The sequence below is a fragment of the Crocuta crocuta genome, unplaced genomic scaffold (genome assembly GCF_008692635.1).
Source record: "Crocuta crocuta isolate KB4526 unplaced genomic scaffold, BGI_CrCroc_1.0 scaffold217, whole genome shotgun sequence".
Classification (NCBI taxonomy): Eukaryota; Metazoa; Chordata; class Mammalia; order Carnivora; family Hyaenidae; genus Crocuta; species Crocuta crocuta.
Window position 1 is genome coordinate 8,245,746 of NW_027532208.1, and position 21,510 is coordinate 8,267,255.

A 21,510-nucleotide genomic window follows, 5' to 3' on the forward strand; every position below is an offset into this window, starting at 1 on the left:
ACTTTCTTTTTCCTCAATTTACTTTCGAGTAGTTTTCCCTTGTTTTATGTCAGTGTTACCAAACGGCATGAATGAATGATGCAATCCTGCGTAGGGGAATCATCAGTGCAAGATTAGGAAAATCTCCGAAATTTAGTGTTGCAGTGTTTGACTTTGTCATCTTCTCTCCTATCAGATTTAGAATTTTAAGTAAGCACGTACCGGATACATTGTTGTAAAGATACAACTTCCAGTTGGGAATTAAATAAATAATTCTTTCATTCATTAAGTTTGTCGACTATATTTTCATTATAAGTGACTTGCACATTGTAGTTATTCTTTAAATATGTGACTGACCGGTATTGGAATGAGGATCAGGGAAGAAAATGATAAAATGCAGGATTTCTAGATTTTATTACAACTACCTGGTAGGTTTTCAATATAATAACAGTGCTGTCACTTTCATGTTGCTGAAATAAAGTAGTCAGGACATTTTACGTTTTCAGATAATTTGATGCATGCCTAATGACTTTTTAAAAGCTAACGTTTTCTTGATGTATAATTCAGTGCAATAATATACACCCATTTTAGGTGTACACATTTTGATTAATTTTGACAATTGCGTACACACTTTTAATCACCAGCACAGTATAACACTTCCATTACCCCTGAAAATTTCCTAAGGCCTCTTTGCAGCCAGGTTCCCCCACCCCTAGCCCTACTGACCTGATTTTTGTCATTGTATCATTTGTTTGTATTTTCTAGTGTTTCGTATAAATGGAATCATGTTGTTTTGTGTCTGCCTTCTTTTGGTATAAAAGGCTTTTTATATTTATCCACGGTTTTGGCATGCAGCACTAATTCCTTTTTGTTGCTGAGTAGCATTCCATTGTAGGGATAGACCACAATTTGCTCATCCATTTATCTGTTGATGGACACTCTGGTTTGGGGCTTTCATGAATCAAGTGCTCTTCTATTTCTCTTGGATAAATCCCCAGGGTGGGATTGCTGAGTCTTATGGTAGGTATGTGTTTAACTTTATAAGAAGCTGCCAAAACGTTTTCCAAAATGGTCATACCATTTTCTGTCCCCACCAGCAGTGTGTGAGAGTTCTGGTTGTGTGTTCCATGTCCACACCAATACCTGGTGTGTGTGGTGTTTTTTTAGTCATTTACCTTTTGAGTTTATCTGCATATCTTCTTTTTTGGAATGTCTGTTCATATGTTTTGCTCATACTTTAATAAGTTATTTGTGTTATTACTGAGTTGTAAGAGTTCTTTATTCTGGGTACAAGTTTTGTCAAATGTGTGTACTGTAAACATTTTTTCCCATTCTGTGGCTCGCCTTTTCTTTTTCTTTTTTCTTTTTTTCCATCATGGTATCTTTTGAAGAGCTTTAATCTTGATGAAGTCCATTCGATCACGTTTTCCTTTCATTGTTCATGCTTTTGGGGTTTTAAGAAAGTTTTGCCTACCTCAAAGCTGTTGTGCTAGCTACCTATTGCTGTATAACAAATTACCCCCGAACTTAGCAGCTTAAAACAACAAATATTTATTTTCTCAGTTTCTGTGGGTTAAAAATCTGGGAGCAGCTTAGTTGAGTGGTTCTGATTCTTTTAAGAGGTCACAGTTGGCCAAGGTGAGCTTACCTAATGCTGTATTGGAGAAGATCGGCTTCCTAGCCTGCTAACATAGCTGTTGGCAGGATTCAGTTCCTTGAGGGTTGTCGGACTGAGGGCCTCAGTTCCTTTCTGGGTGTTTTTGCTGGGGACCCCTTCAGTGCTGCCACACAGGCCTCCCCACAGGGCAGCTACCAACATGGCAGCAAGGGGGAACATAGAGCAACATAGAGCAAGGGGGAACCTGGGGGCAAGATGGAAGCCACATTCCTTTCTGTTTTTGAAATTAACTCAAAAACTTGGATGAGAGAAAGGGTACATAACCCTTTTTGAGTTCAAAAGGACTGTATTTTGAACCTTCTGTATTTTGAGCCTTCCTTTTCAATCTCTTTGCTTCTTCTTGCCTCATAGTATTTCTTTTGTCTTTTCTTCTGAGATTTAGCACTGTTGTCTACTTTTTTTAAACGATGAGGTTATTTTTTTAAATGTTTATTTATTTATTTTGAGAGAGAGTGTGTGTGAGCGTGTGTGCATGCGAATGGGGGGAGAGGCAGAGAGAGAGGGAGAGAGAATCCTAAGCAGGCTCTGCACTATCAGTGCAGAACCTGACTCGGGGCTCGATCCTGCCAACTGTGAGATCCTGACCTGAGCCAAAATCAAGGTCAACCAAGATACTCGGATACTCAACCGAGATACTTCTGTTTACAGTTTTGATTATGAGGATTTTAATTCAGAATCGTTGGCTTTGTTCCCTTATTATTGGGCAGCCAGACTCTTCTGTGACTGTTCTTGGAAGGTTGGCGATTCTGTCTCCTCATTTTGAAGATAGCTGCGTCTGTTAATGTACCTGAGTCAGCTTCTCTGTGTTTGCATTTTGTTCTCTCAGTGGATCCTCTTCCCTTCCCTCGCCTCTGTGTTCTGCTAATCAGGCGTAGGTGATTTCCCGTCAGACCTGAAGCTTTTGCGAATCAGAGCCAGAGAAAAGTGTGTGTACTCCTCTGCACTGCTGAAAGAGGCAGAAGTCCAGCATCCCGCAAGGGAAGCAGACTTAGGGAACTTTGCATCCGACCCTTCTTTGTACCAGTCCTACGAGCTGGGAGAGTGAAGCTAGACAGTTTCTTTCTTCTCTTGTATCTCAACCTTGATGTTCATTTCAACCTTGATGTTCATTTCCTCTTTTCTCGTTCTAGGCTCTTGCTCTTGCAGAACTCCCAAGATCTCTTATAAAGAAAATTGTAGTCGGAGCTTTATGCTGCATTCTTATTCAGGAAAGAAGCAGGAAGAGAAGAGTGTCATTTCCTAGGAATCCGGTACTGGAGAAACGTGAGTCTGATTTGGTTTTTGTTGTTAATTGTTTACCAGTTTTCAGTTTCCTCTTCATGTGAATAAAATTGTCCTCTGTAATGTATGTGGGGTGCGTAAAGCCTCAGGTTCCCCAGAACAGCAGTTCCTTTTTTTTTTTTTTTTTAAATCATAACTGCAGTGGCCAGGAACCCTAGGCTTACATATAAGATCTTTGACTCTCCACTGATCCAGAAGCTTCTCAAGCTCCATTGGTGCATTGTTGCAGTGCCCAGAGGGGCTGAAACAGACTCATCACTCATACCAAAGGTGACATCCGTCTAAGCCTAGTAAGTTTTGTTCTCTTGGATGTGCCTGACCTCTGCAACTTCTGTACCAGCTTGTATTTGTTCTTACACAAGTGAAGCTAAGAGGTCAGTCCTCACAAAAGAGTAAGTTGGTGAAGGTGCTCTTGGGTGCCTCTCATGAGATACATAGATGGAGAAGTTCAAACAGTTTTTGTGGGGAGGTTTTTCCCTCTTATTCAAAACCAGAGCTCCCAAGGCTGGCCCTGAAGGAAAACTTACTTTTGTACTTTTGGAGCTGGGCGGAGGGAGAAGAGGTTGTCAGCAGAGGCTTCTTTACCATTTAGCCCTATGTTTCCCCAAGATGGACCGGCTGGGGGCCATGCGGACAGGAGACCTGTTCTGACCCGTGGAAGAGCAGTGGTTCATCGGTCAGGCCCGGGTTTGGGAGCTGCCATGTCAAAGCACTGACCCCTCCACCAGGATTTCTTCCACCTCCAGCCTTGTGCCCCTTCACCCCAAAGGTCAGATGTGAGGGATCCAGAGTTCATTCTTCAGCAATGATTTTTTTGTGTGTAAAATTCGAATGTACACAGTTTACTTTGAAGCACCTGAACTTAGCAGAGTGTCTCCCCCTGCCCCCCCCCCACTTTAGCCATGAGAAATTTGAATAAGTATGAATTGTGAGCCACTCTGGGTAGAGACTGTGAAAAAACAGGCAGCCAGAAGTGAACAAGGAGGCAGGGCATTTTATAGTGAAGGCCATTTGTTATAAAGTCTGAGTAGGGAGCTGAAATCTGTGTGATGCTAGGGGCAGAGAGCATGTCCCCTGGCATGAGCATTCTGTGAAGCAAAGTGAAGGTAACATACATAATCCAGCTGTGTCTTTTAGGGAGGGTGTGGAGAAAGAATCAGCCTTCCAAGTAAATTCAATGTAACTTTTGTTTCAAACATCCTATTTTCTCTGTCTTTGGTACACAGCGCAACCCAGGAAGCAGGTATCGGCCCTTCTGAGTCATAAGTCAGGAATAGTGTTCATCTGGGGGTATGGAAATCAGTCCTCACTTTATTTGAGGAAATGTGTGTTTTCTTTCATATCGGAGCCTGATGGTCTTGTTGAAGCCATTGCTATTATTAGTGGTCAGGAAGAGGCTCAAGTCACTGACTTTTCAAACACGAACAATAATGATTTGTCTGATCATCTCAGTGAGACTGGTAGCCTCTTGAACATGATGCCCGTTCCGTACTTCTCAGGTCTTAGCCTTAGGCACTGGGTGGCAGTGTGGACTGGCTGTTCTGTACTTCTCAGGTCTTAGCCTTAGGCACTGGGTGGCAGTGTGGACTGGCTGTTCTGTACTTCTCAGGTCTTAGCCTTAGGCACTGGGTGGCAGTGTGGACTGGCTGTTCTGTACTTCTCAGGTCTTAGCCTTAGGCACTGGGTGGCAGTGTGGACTGGCTTTGGTCTTAACAGGTTTTGAGGCTACAGGAGCCAGTTGGGTCCATTTATTTTCTTTTAGCTTTAATCTTGTTTGTCTGCTCCTGGCTTTCCCTCCATTTGCATGTGATTTGTTCTCTAAGCTGATGGGATTGCATTGCACTACCACTCCTCTGCTGACAGACTGCTGTCTTCTAGGCTTGTATAGTGAGCCTGCCTAGCCAGGTGATATGAATTGCATGGATTCTCTCTGGACCAGAGCCAAATGGGTGGTTACTGAGTCACAGAGAGAGTGGGATCTGAAGCTCCTTGATGTTCCTGGGTTGGTGGAAATTTGATGACTTATGAAACCTGTTTCTATCTACTGGCCTCCCAAAGAATGTGCAGACTTTCTTCTTTTGCTGTTAATGAATCATTACCCATTGTAGTCTCCAGCTAGCAGAACTTTGGTCTGAATTCTTGATGAAAATCTCTGACATTTCTTGAAAACACATATGTTCTTATCAAATGTTTAACCATATTTAGTTCTGCTTAATTTATCTGCATCTCTTGTTTGTCTTTGTGCATTTGAGATCCAAGTTTTAGTTTTTTAGCCATCACTTGGGAGCTGTGTGACCTTGGGTAAAGCATTTAAGTTCCTTATACCTCTAGTCCTTAATTTGTGAAATGGATACATTAATATCGTTCATGCAGAAAGGCATGGGATCCGACCCAAATGATGGCTTTGAGGTTTCTTCCAACTTCAGAATATATGATGTTGATTCTGTTTTATTGGTTATAACCATCATTGCTGGTTAAGGATTTTGATTTGATTTGATTTGATTTTTATAAAGTTTGTATTTATTTACTTTGAGAGAGTGAGAACGGGGGGGGGGGGCAAAGGGAGAGGGAGAAAGAGAATCCCAAGCAGGCTTCGTGTTGTCACTGCAGAGCCCTATGTGGGGCTCAAATTCATGAACTGTTGAGATCATGACCTAAGCCAAAATCAAGAGCTTGGATGCTCAACTAACTGAGCTACCCAGGTGCCCCTAATTTAATTTTTTTAAGTTTAATTATTTATTTTGAGAGAGAGAGAGAGATCAAGCAGGCACGAATAGGGGAGGAGCAGAGAAAGAGGGAGAGAGAGAATCGCAAGCAGGCTCTGCATTTTCAGTGCAGAACCTGACTTGGGGCTCAATCTCATGAACCATGAGATCGTGACCTGAGCCAAAATCAAGAGTCAGACACATAACCAACTGAGCTACCCAGGCACCTTAAGGATTTTAATTTTAGGCTGATAGCGCTCTAAGTTGGGATAGTTTTATTGAGAACAATAATCTACTCAATTCTTGCTGAGTACTTTATAACTTCTTAGATTCAACTCTGTTTAATTCATGAAATATTTATTTTATAGCTGCTGGGTCCTGGAAATTGAGATGAAACATAATTCAGTCAAGGTCCTTACCCTGAAGGAACTCCCATCTTAGGAGAGGAATGGGAGTGATTAACTAATTAATTATGTGAGTGGATAGGAGGGAGATAGTATAGTATAGGGAAGGTTATTTAATCTGCATCTTGAAGAATAAATAGGAATTTGCCCATTGTATATAAAGGCTTAGGTGATTTCAGGCAGAGGGATCAGCATTTATAAACACATAGAGGTTTAAAAAACTAACATATTTAAGGAACAAGATGTCTTCTGTATACCTTAAGCATAAGTTGTGTGTATATGTGTGTGTGTGTGTGTGTGTGTGTGTGTATGTATGTATTTCTTGGGAAAGAAGAGCAATGGGGGATAGATTGATGAAATGGATAGGATCCAAATCATGAAGGGCATAAATTAATTGAATAAGAGAGACATTAGGTTAATGTATATGCTAATGATGGGAATGGATTAGTAAGAGCATCATTAGGTCTGATATGATTAAATCTTAACTTGATTTGATTCTAGATTCCTCAGAAGCCAAACCTAAGTACAGTCAGGTATAGTAGTATATTTAAAATTAAAATATCCATGTTAAAAAAAGTCTTTACTTTTTAGAAATATACACTGAAATATTTTGGATGAAATGGCATGATATGGTTTGAGATAATGAGGGAAGATGGAAGTGTTTGGGCTTGATATTATGATTTGTAATAAGAAACGTATTTGGTCTTGTCCTCATCTCTAGCTCCAAGCTCTTAAAACCCTTGGGATTTCCTATGATGAGAGTGATAAAGGTGTTTCTTTTTATGTTAGTGAGGTGACTTTTGGGCCTCACCTAAGGATGGGGCTGTTTGCCAGCAGAGCCAACCTTGGTGACTGGAGAGTTGGAACTTTGAGTGCCACCCTCCTGACCCCCAAGGAGGGGAGAAGGACTGGTAATCTAGCTCAGTCACCAATGGCCAATGATTTAATCAGTCATGACTTTGCAACAAATAAAAACCCAAAGGATGGGGATTTGAGAGCTTCTGAATTGGGTTGGTGAACACATGGAGATGCGGGGAGAATGGGATGTTCAGAGAGGGCACGAAAGCTCTGTGCTCCTTCCCACAAACCTTGTCCTATGCATCTCTTCCATCTGAATTCTGCCCTTTTATAATACACTGGTGACCTACTAAATAGAATATTTCTCTGAGTTCTATGAGCCACTCTAGCAAATAAATCAAACCCAAAGAGGGGGTTGTTGGAACCTGCAATCTGTAGCCAGTTGGTCAGAAGCATGGGTGACAACCTGGACTTGGCATTGAGGTCTTAAGTGTGTATGTGTGTATGCATGCGCACATGTGTGTGTGTGAATGGGGGGGTGAGCAGGTGTGGGTGTGGGGAAAGTTCAGTCTTGTGGAACTGTACCCTTAGCCTGTGGGATTTGATGCTCTCTGTGGGGTAGATAAAGTCAGAATAGAGTTGAATTATAGGGAACACGTTGCTGGTGTCTAAGAATTGCTTCAATGTGTGGGAACCCACCCATGTTGGAATTGGGGGTACAGACCCCTTTTTAGTGGAGTTGTTGGTGAGGCATGATTTGCTATGACTGTTGAGGCAGGATGATGCATACATGGAATTCACATACTCATTTTCTCTGTTTTTGTATGTGTTTGACATCTGCACAATAAAAAGTTAAGTAGTTGTGGGTATGTAATTCACAATTATATCATTTCATTTATTCATTCAACCTTCAGAAATCAATTGAGCATCTACTCAAAAGAGGCTTAAATTGGGGTCTTGGAAAATTTTGGATCTCAGTATAAAGAGCTTACAGTCCAGGAGTGGAGGTGACATGCACATAACTAAGTGTAAGATAAGTAGGAACATTATGAATTTTATATATTGAAAACAGGTCTACATAAAGTACTGAGGAAATTTCAGGAAGAAATCTTTTCCAGCCCCAAGGAATCTGGGAAGATCTTATAGTGAAGATGGCATTGAGCTTTATTCCTTCACTTAATTCAACACATATTATTAAGCCCTACTATAGGTACTATAGGTACTGTTCTCGCTCCTAAGGACTCAGCAGTGAACAAAGCTGATAAAGAGCCTCCTCTTATGAAATTTACATCCTAATGAGAACAGATAGACAATACATAATAAGCATAATAAGTACATTTTTTAAAGTTTGTTTTGAGAGAGGGAGAGAGAGAGACTCGAACTCATGAACGGTGAGTTTATGACCTGAGCTGAGGTCGGATGCTTAACCAACTGAGCCACCCAGATGCCTCATGAGTACATTTTATCATATATTAGAAGATAATAGATGTTACAGAAAAAAGAAAATGTAAGGCATAATGAGGGAGATTACTAAGGTTGGGTTAAGGATAAGGAGGGGAGGTTGCAGTGATAAACAGGGTAGTCAAGGTTGGCTCATGGAAGAAGGTGATATTTGGGCAAACTTAAAAAAACTTTTTAAAAAATATTTATTCATTTTTGTGAGATAGCAAGTGAGCGAGAAAGAGTGTGAGCAGGGGAGGGGCAGAGAGAGAGAGAGGGAGACACAGAATCTGAAGCAGGCTTCAGGCTGTGAGCTGTCAGCACAGAGCCCGACGTGGGGCTCGAACCCATGAGCCTTGAGACCATGACCTGAGCCAAAGTCAGACACTTAACCGACTGAGCTACCCAGGCGCCCCTGGGCAAACTTTTTTTAAAAGAGTCATTATTGTTTACTCTTGATAAGGGAGTTGGCCAAGTGGGTATCCAAGTGAAGAGCATTCCCGCTACAGGCACAGCTGAGCAAAGGCCCTGAGTGGGAAGCCTACCTAGTGTATTTCCAGAATAGCAAGAGGACCAGTGTGGTTGGAGCAGAGTGAGCAAGGGGGAGAAGAGTAGGAAGTGAGGTCAGAGATATAATGGGGGGAGGCAGTGGTGGTGCCAGGGTGAGGGGCCGGACTTATAGGTGATTGTAAGAACTTTGGCTTTTACTCTTTTTTTTTTTTAATTTTTTTTAAATGTTTTATTTATTTCTGAGAGAGAGAGAGACAGCATGAGCAGGGGAGAGGCAGAGAGTGAGGGAGACACAGAATCCAAAGTAGGCTCCAGGCTCTGATCTAGCTGTCAGCACAGAGCCCGATGCAGGGCTCGAACCCATGAACCGTGTGATCATGACCTGAGCTGAAGTCGGACACTTAACTGACACTTAACCCACCCAGGTGCCCCAGCTTTTACTCTGAATAAAGTGAACCATTGAAGGAATTTGAGCTAGAAGTGTGACTTGACTTGGTTTATAGGTTACAGTGATCATTTTGGCTATGTTGAGAACAAAAACTTGGACGGGAGACCTTTTAGGAGGCACTTGGTACAGTCTTGGCAAGAAACATTGGTAACTCAGGCTAGAGCGATAGCAGTGGGTAGGGTGACAAGTGGTCAGATTTTGGTTAGACTTTCAAGGCAGAACCAACAAATTTCTTGAATGATTGGATGTGGGTTTTGAGAGAAGAATGTCAAGGGTAACTGAAGAATGGAGCTGCCATCTGGGGAGAAAAGGAAGGTGCAAGAATGGCTGTTTTCGGCGGACAGGAAGATCAGTTCAGTTTTAGACATGTTTATGAGACACCTGAGTGAGGTCAGGTGGGTGCTTGGAGCTTAGAGTTTGGGAGAGACGCATGGGGTCCAGATGTACATTTGGGAATCACTGTCCTAGAGATGACATTTAAAGCCACAAGGCCAGATGAATTTGCTGAGGGAGGGAGTGAGTTAGAGAAGACAGGGGTGGACCATGGGTCATTGCATCGTTAAGAGAATGGAAGAGAAGCAACCAGCAAAGGAGCTCAGTTCAAAGAGGGGACGATATGTGAACCTGGGAAGTCAGTCCTCTGAGGTGAGGGCTCTGCTTGAACAAGAGCATGATGATGGCAAAAAAAGAGATTATAGATAAGCAACAGCATACATGTTTAGTATTCATGTATTTTTAATAGTTTCCTGTTTAATGGAAACTTCATTCACGTTGAGGCTGATGTTAGTTTAGTTTACTCTACTATCTTACTGGATTCATTAATTTGCCTTCTCTTTCCCCTTCTTACTGGGTCACCATTGAAACTCCTATTTCCCATTTGGTGCACTTGTTTGTAAGGGTTCCAAACGGGGGTCAGCAATTTTTCTCTAAAAGGCCAGGTAGTAAATCTCTTAGGCTCTGCAGACCACACAGTCTCTGTTCCAGCAACTCGCCTCCTCTGTCGTGCGAAAGCAGCTATGGACACGTAAACAAATGATTGTTTTTTCAATGATTGAAAATGTAAAAATTAGTCTTTCCTCGCAGCTGATTTGGCCTACTGGCTCTAGTTTCCCAGCCCTTGACTGAAAAGGCTTCTTCCCCCGCAGGTCAACTTTGACCTGGGTCATTCTTGCAGATGCATTGGTTAGAAATCAGTTATGAAGTAGGTTGGCCAGTTCCTTTGAGGCTGTTTTTAGCTGGCGTCTATTCTAAATATGTTATTTGCATCATCTGTGTGGCCTCATACATGACATATTTGATAGGAGACTGGTCTAGGTGACCTTTAGGATCCCCTTCACCCTCAAGATTCTAGTCCAGTGGTTTTCTTAAAAAATAAAAGACCCTCAAAATTCCTTCTGAAACTCTGTCCTCCATAGCGTCTGCAGCAGTGGTCGGCTAGGCTCTTCCTGTGAGTCTCGATCTCTTCATTTTCTTTCCCAAGCTCCTGATCTGACCCTTTCCGTTCCTGCGGGCTCTATCCTCAGCCCTCTTCTTTTCTCCCTCTCTCCACTCTCTGTGACTTTCATCAGGCCATGCCCTCAATTACCACCTGGTAACTAATAGATGTGTAGCTTAGCTCCGACCTCTCTGCAGAGGCCAAAGCCTTTCCAGGTTTTCTATTACCTAGAGGTTAAAATCCAAACTCCTTAGTGTGGCCCATGGCCCCTCTTTGTGCACCACCTGGTAGCTGGACTCCATTGGGAGGCTTCTAGCATGTCATCCATCATCTTTTTTTTTTTTTTAGAGAGTGAGTGCATTCTTGTGAACAGGGGAGAGGGGCAGGGGGGCAGAGAGAGAGAATCCCAAGCTGAGTGTGGAGCCTGATGCAGGACTTTATCCCATGACCTTGGGATCATGAACTGAGCCAGAACCAAGTGTCAGCCAGTGCTCAACCAACTGAGCCACCCAGCACCCCTGTCCATCATTCTTCCTCTTTGTCTTTGCCCTACTCTTCTCTCTGCTATCACTACATCTTCTTCTTGCCTCCATCTCCCTTCCACCCATGCCCAGCAGACACCAAGCTGATACTCTGCCCTTCGAGAACCCACTCAGGCCACTTACTCTTCAAGATTCAGCTCCAATGACTGTGTCCCTTGGAGTCCCTATAGCATAGGCAAGGTTAAACATTTTCTCTGTGTGCCCACAGTATCTTATACACATTTCCACTTTAGCACTTGCCTTATTGCCATAATTATTAGGTCAAAAACATGGAATATGGTTGAACATCAAATATACTTATGAGTTGATACCATCACTAGACTGAGTTCCTGGGAGAAGAGTGTGGTCCCACTCACTGAGACCTGACATTTAGAAGGTGCTTATTTTGTATTAAACAACAAATGAGTCCGTGAGTCCATGTTTATGTGGGATACACCGACTTTGATATGAATCAAAGTATATTGGCATAAATAGGCAAAATTGGATCTTTTTATGATTATAAGCCTTTAAGTAAATTTATTTTTTTCTGTTGTAGGAGGACAATTCTTCCAAGGATGGTCTCCCATTCAGAGTTGAGGAAACTTTTCTGTTCAGCTGATGCAGTCTGCTTTGATGTTGATAGCACAGTTATCAGAGAAGAAGGAATTGATGAGCTAGCCAAATTCTGTGGAGTTGAGGATGCTGTGTCAGAAATGTAGGAACAATATTTATTCACTTTTTAAAATGATAAATAATTGCGGAAGAGAGTGACTTTTCAAGAACATGTAGGACCAGAGCCACATTTCCCTGATTTTTAGTCCCTGGCTATAGATCATGGGCAGTAAACTGCTTCTTCCATCATTTAGAGCTGAATTCAGTAGTGTACATCATCCAAATCATCAATTTATTAGAAATATTTATGGCAAAAAAAAATAGTTGCCTCTGACAAATAAATATGGATGACACATGCTTAGCTCCGTCAGAGGAACAGTGACCGTAACTAGCCAAAGACGATGATGGGGTGGGGGCCACCATGGATCCAGTGCTTTGTGTCCTGGTTGAAAGCGTGGCCTCCGTGGTTTGCTAGAATGCTAGTTTTGGTTCAGAGTCTCTCAGTTTACGCCTGGATGAGATCCTCCCTTCCGCCCTCCCCATTGCTGCCTGCAGTCATTAGGTCACGGATCATTTCATGTTCAGCTGCATTTGATGTGAGACGTGGCCACAAAATATTAGTATGATTCCCAAGCAAATCTCCAGTATGTTTATTCCCAGGCCTTGGCGCCATGGCATTGTAGCGTGCGTGTTGTATGGTGGAGCTCTAGGTAGCACCTTTCTCCTGGGTGGACTTGGGAGGAGCTGGGGAGGTTGGATGTGTAAACTTGGGGGACATCTGACCTGGCTGGCCTGACTGTTGGGTCTTCCTCCTAGGACACGGCGAGCCATGGGGGGGGCCGTGCCTTTCAAGGCTGCCCTCACAGAGCGCTTAGCTCTGATCCAGCCCTCCAGGGAACAGGTACAAAGGCTCATAGCAGAGCACCCCCCGCACCTGACTCCTGGCATAAGGTAAGAGGAGCCCTGGTCTGGGTGCTGTCTATCAGCACCTGTGTTTGGGGGCGTGTCCTCTTGAGAGTATCTCACCATTGTTCGCTGGTGCTCCCTTCTGTTTGGTTCCTTCTTGCCTGTGGTCTTGTCTGGCTGCTTGGCTCTGCCCACGTCTTCCCCACTCATAAAACAATATAATTTGCCAGGCAGTATATATACCTTGTGTGATGTATTTGGGCAGATGCATTCAGGAGAAAAATATGTTTAGTTTCCTTTTCATGTTTCATGTTTTTTATTTTATATTAATCAGTGTCTGGTATATCACATTTCTTTTTTGCAGGGAGCTAGTAAGTCGCCTGCAAGAGCGAAATGTTCAGGTTTTCCTAATATCTGGTGGCTTTAGGAGCATTGTGGAGCATGTTGCTTCAAAGCTGAATATCCCATCAACCAACGTATTTGCCAATAGACTGAAATTCTACTTCAATGGTAAGACTTTAATGGTGCCATTTTCCCTTTCTTGTCAGTTTTAGTATTCAGTATCTTCTGTAGTGTCTGTTGGGCTGCAACTTAAGCAAGGTGGCATCAGAATTAAATATTGAGATGAAGGATTCTCTTGACTGGGCTCTTTTGCTCCGTGGTATTCTTTGCAAAATAGACTTAGGCCATCATCTCTCCTAGCTTTGGTGTCCATATAATCATCTATCTGTATATAAATCTCTGCACTGGATTCCTGTGTACTCACACGTCTTAACTTTGTCTCACATTGTATTTCAGTTTTATGAGAGCTCTCATGTATTCAAATCAGTTATAGGCACAGGAAGGAGAGTTTGCTGGCAAGTCACTGTGCTGTCGCTGCCTTGATGAGAAGGGCCAGAGAGAGAGGGAGAGGGAGAGAGAACCCCAAGCAGGCTCCAATGTGGGGCTCGATCTCAGAAACCTGAGGGTCATGATGACCTGAGCCAAAATCAAGAGTAAAATGCTTAACTGACTGAGCCACCCAGGCGCCCTGCTGTCGCTCCTTTGAAAGTGCCTCCTGGCCCTTCTCTGTACCATCACAGCTGCAGCTGTAGTTTTCTATCATTGCAGAATGTCTCTGGTTGTGTCCAGGGGTGGCTGACATCCTTAAAACCAAATAATGTAGGGGCGTCTGGGTGGCTCAGTCGGTTGAGCATCTGACTTCGGCTCAGGTCATGATCTCACAGTTCGTGGGTTCGAGCCCCGTGTTGGGCTCTGTGCTGACAGCTAGCTCAGAGCCTGGAGCCTACTTCAGATTCTGTATCTCCCTCTCTCTCTGACCCTCCTCTGCTCACGTTGTCTCTCTCTCTCAGAAATTTAAAAAAAATTTTTTTTGAAAAACACCAAATAATGTTAATTAAACAATTTTAAATGCATTAATAAAATATTTTGGATGGGTCTGTAGACAGAGTGTGCTAATTACTATAAGAAATATAATGCATCAAATATAAGTTGGAATTGCCTCTTAGATGAAATTATATGTTAACTTTTTAAAAATTTAATATATTATTATTTCATGATGTTGTGCCATGTCAGCAAGGTTTAAGAATTATAACTATGAAAGGTGATTTGCCCCAAGGCGTTTATGATTTAAAGGAGTTACCTCAACATAAGTATTTGCAAGTGAGACGCACAGTTGTTTATGTGGGGCACTGGTGTAGAAATCCCAGCTGGGTCAATTCCCTGAGGGCCATTTTTAGCTTTCTCAGTGACATTTAAGTGAGGGTATCATATGTGCAAAAAGCTGACCCTACAGATAGAATTCTGTGGATCACTGACACTTTTTTTTTTTTAATGTTTTATTTATTTCTAGGAGACAGAGAGAGAGCGTGAGCAGGGGAGGGTCAGAGAGAGAGGGAGTCACAGACCGAAACAGCCTCCAGGCTCTGAGCTGGCAGTCAGCACAGAGCCCGACGCGGGGCTCGAACCCACGAACCGCGAGATCATGACCTAAGCGAAAGTCAGACACTTAACCGACTAAGCCACCCAGGTGCCCCTCACTGACACTGTTTTAACTGCTCTTTTAAGGTGAATATGCAGGTTTCGATGAGATGCAGCCAACAGCCGAATCTGGTGGGAAAGGAAAAGTTATAAAACTTTTAAAGGAAAAATTTCATTTCAAGAAAATAGTCATGATTGGAGACGGAGCCACAGACATGGAAGCCTGTCCTCCTGCTGTATGTATGAAGTGTGCTAGTGTTTTCTGGTTGTAGTTCCTGTTGTAACAGCTGATTTAGAACTCGATATGATTACTTAGGTAAGAGAGAAGAATATCCAGATATCGCTGTAAAAAAAAAACCCAAAGCAAGTAAGACAAGCTTCAGTCTCAATATGTCAACTGACTTACAAACCATTTGCAAAACCCATTTAGAACTTTACGACCCTGTTCTTGTGATATGGCTGCCACCTCTAAGGCCGAGTGTGCACTCAAGGTTTGGCTTTGATTCATCAAATAATACTACAAATAATAATTCAGATCTTATACCTATAGTCAAAATTTTAATGCCTTTTTATATTTGACGAACTATTTCCTCATACAGTATCTTCTTTTTACTGATCAGGGAGCGAGGCTGCTGGAGGTTTGATAACGTCCCTGTATGAGAGCGTTTTATTCTTCTGAACGGATGCTGTTTTCTGAGACGAGGAGACAAATGCTGTAGAGCAATGTGTCCCTTTCGTGCAGGACTTTGCCCTTATCATTTCATACTAAATTAAGAAAACCTGAACCAAAAATGTAGTGGTGAGCTTTTTACTACCTAATTTCCTGAGATCTAAAAATAGTTGCCTCTGTAAATGATTAACCCAAAGTGGTTAAAGAATCTTTGGATCCTTTTAACTTACTTAAGTCAATTCAAGATAAGAGGGTATCTTTAGATGATTTACAATCAAGTCTGAGGTTGACTAAGGCACGAATGCCGGACTAGTCCAATGAGGAGTATGTAGACATGCCTGGTTCTGTCAGGGAGCTCCCCCTCCTGATGTCAAGAAGTGACAAAATTATACATTCCGGATGACCCTTCCAGTCATCTGAAGATGACAGGGCCTGACTGAGCAAGGGAAAGTGTGCACCGGCAGAAATGGTCAGAGGAATGTGTGATCGGAAGGAAGGGCAGCAGCCACCATGTGCAGGCTTGGAAGGACCCAAGGAAGGAAGTGGCTGGGGCGGGGGGNCTTTCTCTTCAGCAACCGCTGAAGACCGGGCACTTTGTGTCGGGCACTTTGGTGTTCCTGTGAAGTCATGGGAAGCTCCAGAGGGCTGCTGGACAGAGAAGCAGTGAGTCGGTGTGTTAGGACCCTGAGTGGGTGCTGACATGCAGAAAGGGCTGCCACAGAGGCAGGAAGCTCAGTTAAGAGGCTCCATTTAAATAACTGGAAGGTAAGAATCTCATTTGTTGCTCCTTGTGTGGTATGAAAACTAAAATGAAGAGAAAAGGCAAGTAAAAGAATTTTGAACTTCCAAATTATGTATATAGTGTCTATATCCTGGTGGAAAAAAAAATGCTTTTTTTTTTAAGTTTTATTTATTTATTTGAGAGAGACAGAGTGAGCAAGGAAGGGGAAGACAGAGAGGGAGAGAGAATCCCAAGCAGGCTCCGCACTGCCAGCACAGAGCCTGATGCGGGGCTTGAACCCACAAAACCATGAGATCATGACCTGAGCCGAAACCGAGAGTCTGGGGCTTAACCAATTGAGCCACCCAGGAGCTCTGCGAAAATACTATTTTAAAAATGACTACAAGAAGGTATCGCTGGGGAGAAACTAAGGAAACGACATAATCTTCAATAATTTTAATGATGGAAAGTGGAGTGCTGGAGGCAGATCGTGGGGCTGTCATCTGCTTCAGTCCAGAATAACGCCCGCCCTGGGAGGGAGGTCCGTCAGGTTCACGCCAGGGCACCCGTCAGGAGATGCCTGCTCCGGTCCTGATTCTAGGGGAGTGGGATCTCCACTGCACTACAGGCTTCTCTTTATTCTTCCCTCTTTTGAGATTGCCTGGACTGGTTGTGACTGCATCCAGTTTAGAACTCAGATGCAATGTTATCTTTGTAAGCAATTGTATTGGTTTTTGGAGGGCTTCAGTTCTCCTGGAAGCCTGCAGTGCCTGCTGGCCTGATGGGATTTGCAGCAGCTGGTGCACTGACTCATTCATTCTCACTCATTCATTCTGAGGCGGGAGGCAAGGAGGCTCCCAGGGAGCCTCCCTTGAGGCTGGGCTGTTTTGCAGAACAGTTAATTCTTTCAAACTACACTTACTGCCCCGGATGCTGCTTTATCTTTTTTTTAACCTGCCCTTTTTTTCCCCTTTCTTAGGATGTTTTCATTGGATTTGGAGGAAATGTGATCAGACAACAAGTAAAAGACAACGCTGAATGGTACATCACTGATTTTGTAGAGCTTTTAGGAGAACTGGAAGAATAATACCAATTTTTAGACAGTTTGTAACAACTTCGGTTAATTTTGAAAAGTTATACAGTTTGATACTGTTTGCTTCAAATTGCCTATGACAACTTAATATATAGAGTTGGTGCTGATTATCTGTACTTCCAAGGAAATATGGAAAATTGCTTTTTTTTTTTAACTGCAGTCCTAGTATTGTTATGACCATTAATTACGTGGAGAGTTTAATAATCTGAATTCTTTATGTATTTTCCTAGCTATATTTTATTTGAAGCCTTTTAAAGGCGGATAGTAAATTAAACAGCTTCACTGTTGGAAATATGGGTTAGGTAGCTTTAGGTGAATATTGGTTTTCCCTGTGGTAGGTAAATAAAAGTTTATCCATGGATTAGAACATACTTGTGGCATTGTCAGTTCTGCCTGTGATGTATTTCAGTATCTAATATTTCAAGCACCTTTAAGTGTCTGAGTAGAAATAACAGGCAGGCAAGGAACCAAGGGGTTGGAGACCCCCTTGATCACAGGGCATAGTGCTTGTCATCACTCAGCCCCCACTAACCCTCCCACTGGAGAGGGCTGGATGTGCTTTTATTAGCTCTTGGAATTTGTCATATAGGTAATGTTACAGAGGCTTTTAAAAAAATGGAGCCTTGGAGCACCTGGGTGGCTCAGTCAGTTAAGTGTCTGACACTTGTTTTTGGCCCGGGTCATGATCTCACAGTTGTGGGATCGAGCCTCCCTTTGGATTGCATTGGGCATGGAGCCTGCTGAAGATTCTCTCTTCTTCTCCCTCTGCCCCTCTCCTGCTCACTTGTGTGTGTTCTCTCTGTCTCAAAAAAAAAAAAAGAGCCTTAAAACAAAAGTAGTGACCTTCAAAAACAGATATTCGACAACTGCATGAAGTCAAAGAACTAATTACACATTTTACTCATCCCAAATGAAGATCAGCACTTTGCCTTACAGGAATTAAGAAATGCCTCCTAAAAGCCGATATGAACGATTTCTTTCTTAACAGATGACTTGAAAAGACCTGAAAGCCAGGTTTATGTTTATTTTGGGCAGTGCCAAGAAAGAGACATTTCAGAACATGCTTTGAAATTATGCAATTATTGGGGCCCCTGGGTGGCTCAGTTAAGCATCTGACTCTTGATTTTGGTTCAGGTCATGATCTCACGGTTCATGTAATCGAGCCCAGCATCGGGTTCTGTGCTGACAGTGTGGAGCCTGCTTGGGATTCTCTCTTCTTCTCTCTCTGCTCCTTTCCCTCCCATCAAAAAAAAAAAATTAGAAAAAAAAAAAAAAAAAAGGAAGTCATTATATATCCTCCCTGGTAGAAACTTGGGAGAGGATAAAGCACAGGTTTAGGAAGAGGCGTGCAGTGGCTAATGAAGTAGAAAAGGCCAGAACGGTTTAATATAGGAAATTATATGAAAAATAATCTATATTTCATAAGTTTAAATTTATAATTTATATTTCAATACAATTTAAACGTAGAATTTAAATAAATTAAGTAAAGGGATTTGACAGAAATTAATTTAAGTTTATGATTAAACCAAAATAGTCAGATTTGGCCAAAGAATCAGGTATTATTATTTAGCCAAATAATCAAATCAGATGAATCAGATTTCTTCCCAGACCCAAGCTGCAGGAGGAGAGATGTGAAGTAGGTTTGGCAACGTTAACATGAGATTCCAGACAAAGAGGCGGTTGTTTCCCGGGCGAGGTTGCTGGCCGGCAGCTCTCCGTGGCACTCACACTTGCAGCCGCGCTGAGCCCCAGGCAGGACCGGGCATGCCAGGGCTGCCAGGGCTGCAAGCCGCCCCCAGCGGTGCGCCCAAGCTGCAGAGCCGTCCACGGGGAGGTGGAGGACCCAAGAGCTTTTGGCCCCCACTGCTTCTACCCGCCAGGCCGCCAGAGCCCGCCTTCCACGGGGCGGTGACCCGAACAGGATGTGCACACCGGATTTGGCTCAGGGCAGCCTGCTCAGCCGAGAGATCGTGTGCCCGCGCAGAACCTTTTAGACGAATTGCACAAGCCCGCGGGCCTGGAGGCTGCCGGGCAATCAGGAAGCTGCACAAAAGCAGCACACACAATCCCTTCTTTGTTGTGTTGGGGTGAGCCTGAAATGATGCAAGAACTGCCCTAACCTCTTCCGTGCTTTTCGAATTCTGGAGTCGCCGGCAACAGCCACAGAGGGGCTCTCTCAGGAGTTATGTGTGTGGTTGTGGTGGGACAGCAGTCAGGAAGTGTTGGCAGTGCGAGGTGGCTTCCTATCCTGGTGATGCCATTTTTCATTCTGATGATGCACACTGCTTATGTAAACAAAAATAGTTAAGAACCGGGGTCATAAAGTTAAGAACTGAAAATTTTCATGGTATTAAATTGAAACAGGAGAAGTCCCTCAAAGCTTTTATATGCCTAAAAAAGGAGACAATCCTATGGCCTTTATCTCCTATCCCACCCCCTTCTCTGGTCTGCTGCTATCATTCTTCTCTCTTCTCCTGGAGACTAGTGTTTCTTTGTGCCCAGCCGGCTGCCATCCCCAAGAGCTGGGGAGAGCATTCCAGACGTGGAGCTGGAAGGTTCAGGAGAGTCACGTGGTTGGCCTCAGAAAATGTTGGCACAAACATGATGGCTTTTGTCCCTATGACCCTCAGAATTGTTATGATTGGGTCCAGGAAGTGTGAGGAGTGATCTGACCACATGTCACACTGCTTATTTCCACATTTCCAAGGTGTTTGCACATTTTCTCTTGTGATTCTCACATCCCTGAGGTCAGCAGTATAGATATCGCTGTCCTGTTTTCAACAGGGGGCATCAAGCTCACAAGAGTTCATGACTGCTGCCGGGTCCCATTCAGAGCTGGAGCTCAGGCCAGTGATTTCCACAGCATTCTTTATATTACGCGTTACTAGAGAGTTAGCAATTGGGCGCCTGGGCGGCTCAGTCAGTTAAGCATCCAGCTTCAGGTCAGGTCATGATCTCGCGGTTCATGAGTTTGAGCCCCACATCAGGTTGTCTGCTCTCAGCACGGAGCCTGCTTTGGAGCCTCCCTGTGGAGGGAGCCTGTCTCCCTCTCTCTGCCCCTTCCCCACTCATGTGCACATGCTCTCTCTCACAAAAATAATAAACATTTAAGAAAGTTAAGTTTACTGGGGCCAGGGCAATCTACTGTAAGCTAATATTTAACACTTTGATCACAAATGTTAAGGTATATTAATACGGTAGATGAAATTTTATTCCCTAGAATAAAATGTTCTTATAAAATGTTCAGGTGGTTTCATTTTTAATGGTCACTGAACTCTGCAAAAAGTGCTAGTTTTAGTACTAATTCATAGAACACTGTTCAGTACTTTGCCGATCAGAGTTTCCAACTCTGAACATATTTCTATATATGTTTAGTGTTTTCCTTTTGAATTGTTTTACTGAGTTTACCTAGGCATATCATCCTAATTTCTAGGGAGCCTCCCTCCCTCTCTGCCGCTTCCCCTTCACACACGTGGGCTTTCTCTCTCTCAAAATAAATACATAAAAAGAAAGCAATGCAAAAAGAAAAACTGTTTCTAAAAGAAAGCATCATTCTTGCACATTCTGTTTGGCATCTGGACATTCTGGTGCTGAAGGGCCCCTGGATGGGGAATTGGGTGGATGAGGCAATTTGGGGAGCCTCATCCAACTCATCTGTCAACTGTGAGCTCACTTGTGATGGTTAATTTTGTGTCAACTTGACAGGCCTAAGGGATATCCAGATAGCTGGAAAAACATTATTTCTGGGTGTGTCTGTGAGAGTGTTCCTGGAAGATTAGCAGTTGACTCAATGGAATGAATAAAAAAAACCTATCCTCATTAATGTAGGTGGGCATCATTCAATCTTTTGGAGGCCCAAATGGAACAAGGCAAAGGAAGGGCAGATTCACTCTCTCTGCTTGAGCTGCGATGTTCATCTTCTGCTCTCAGATACTAGAGCTCCCGGTTCTTGGGCCTCTGACCTTGGACTGGAAGTTAAACCATCAGCTCTCCTGATTCTCAGACCTTTGGACTTTGACAGACTTATACCAATGGTTTTCTTGGTTCTCTAGCTGGCAGATGGCAAACTGTGGGACTTCTTGGCTTCCATAACCACAGTAGCCAATTCCTATTAAGTCTCCCTTTTTTTTTTTTTTAATTTTTTAATGTTTTATTCCTGAGAAAGAGAGACAGTGTGAGCAGGGGAGGATCAGAGAGAGAAGGAGACACAGAATCTGAAACAGGCTTCAGGTTCTGAGCTAGCTGTCAGCACAGAGCCCAACGCGGGGCTCGAACCCACGAACTGTGAGATCATGACCTGAGCCGAAGTCGGACGCTTAACCGACTGAG

General features: G+C 43.2%; 1 protein-coding gene across 3 annotated transcripts; it reads left to right on the forward strand.

Annotated features, from left to right (window-relative positions):
• The first annotated feature begins 2,833 nt into the window (after window positions 1-2,833).
• PSPH (phosphoserine phosphatase) lies at window positions 2,834-17,552 on the forward strand. Of its 3 annotated transcripts, none has more exons than XM_077777812.1 (6): window positions 2,834-2,920; window positions 11,756-11,914; window positions 12,628-12,762; window positions 13,082-13,227; window positions 14,785-14,933; window positions 17,068-17,552. In XM_077777812.1, the coding sequence occupies exons 2-6, from the start codon at window positions 11,775-11,777 to the stop codon at window positions 17,173-17,175; spliced, it is 678 nt and encodes a 225-aa protein (XP_077633938.1). In that variant the 5' UTR covers window positions 2,834-2,920; window positions 11,756-11,774; the 3' UTR covers window positions 17,176-17,552. The 3 variants fall into 3 exon arrangements, with proteins under 3 accessions (XP_077633938.1, XP_077633939.1, XP_077633940.1); XM_077777813.1 differs by lacking the exon at window positions 2,834-2,920 and adding an exon at window positions 3,625-3,707; XM_077777814.1 differs by lacking the exon at window positions 2,834-2,920 and having other exon boundaries at window positions 11,755-11,914.
• Window positions 17,553-21,510: the final 3,958 nt, after the last annotated feature.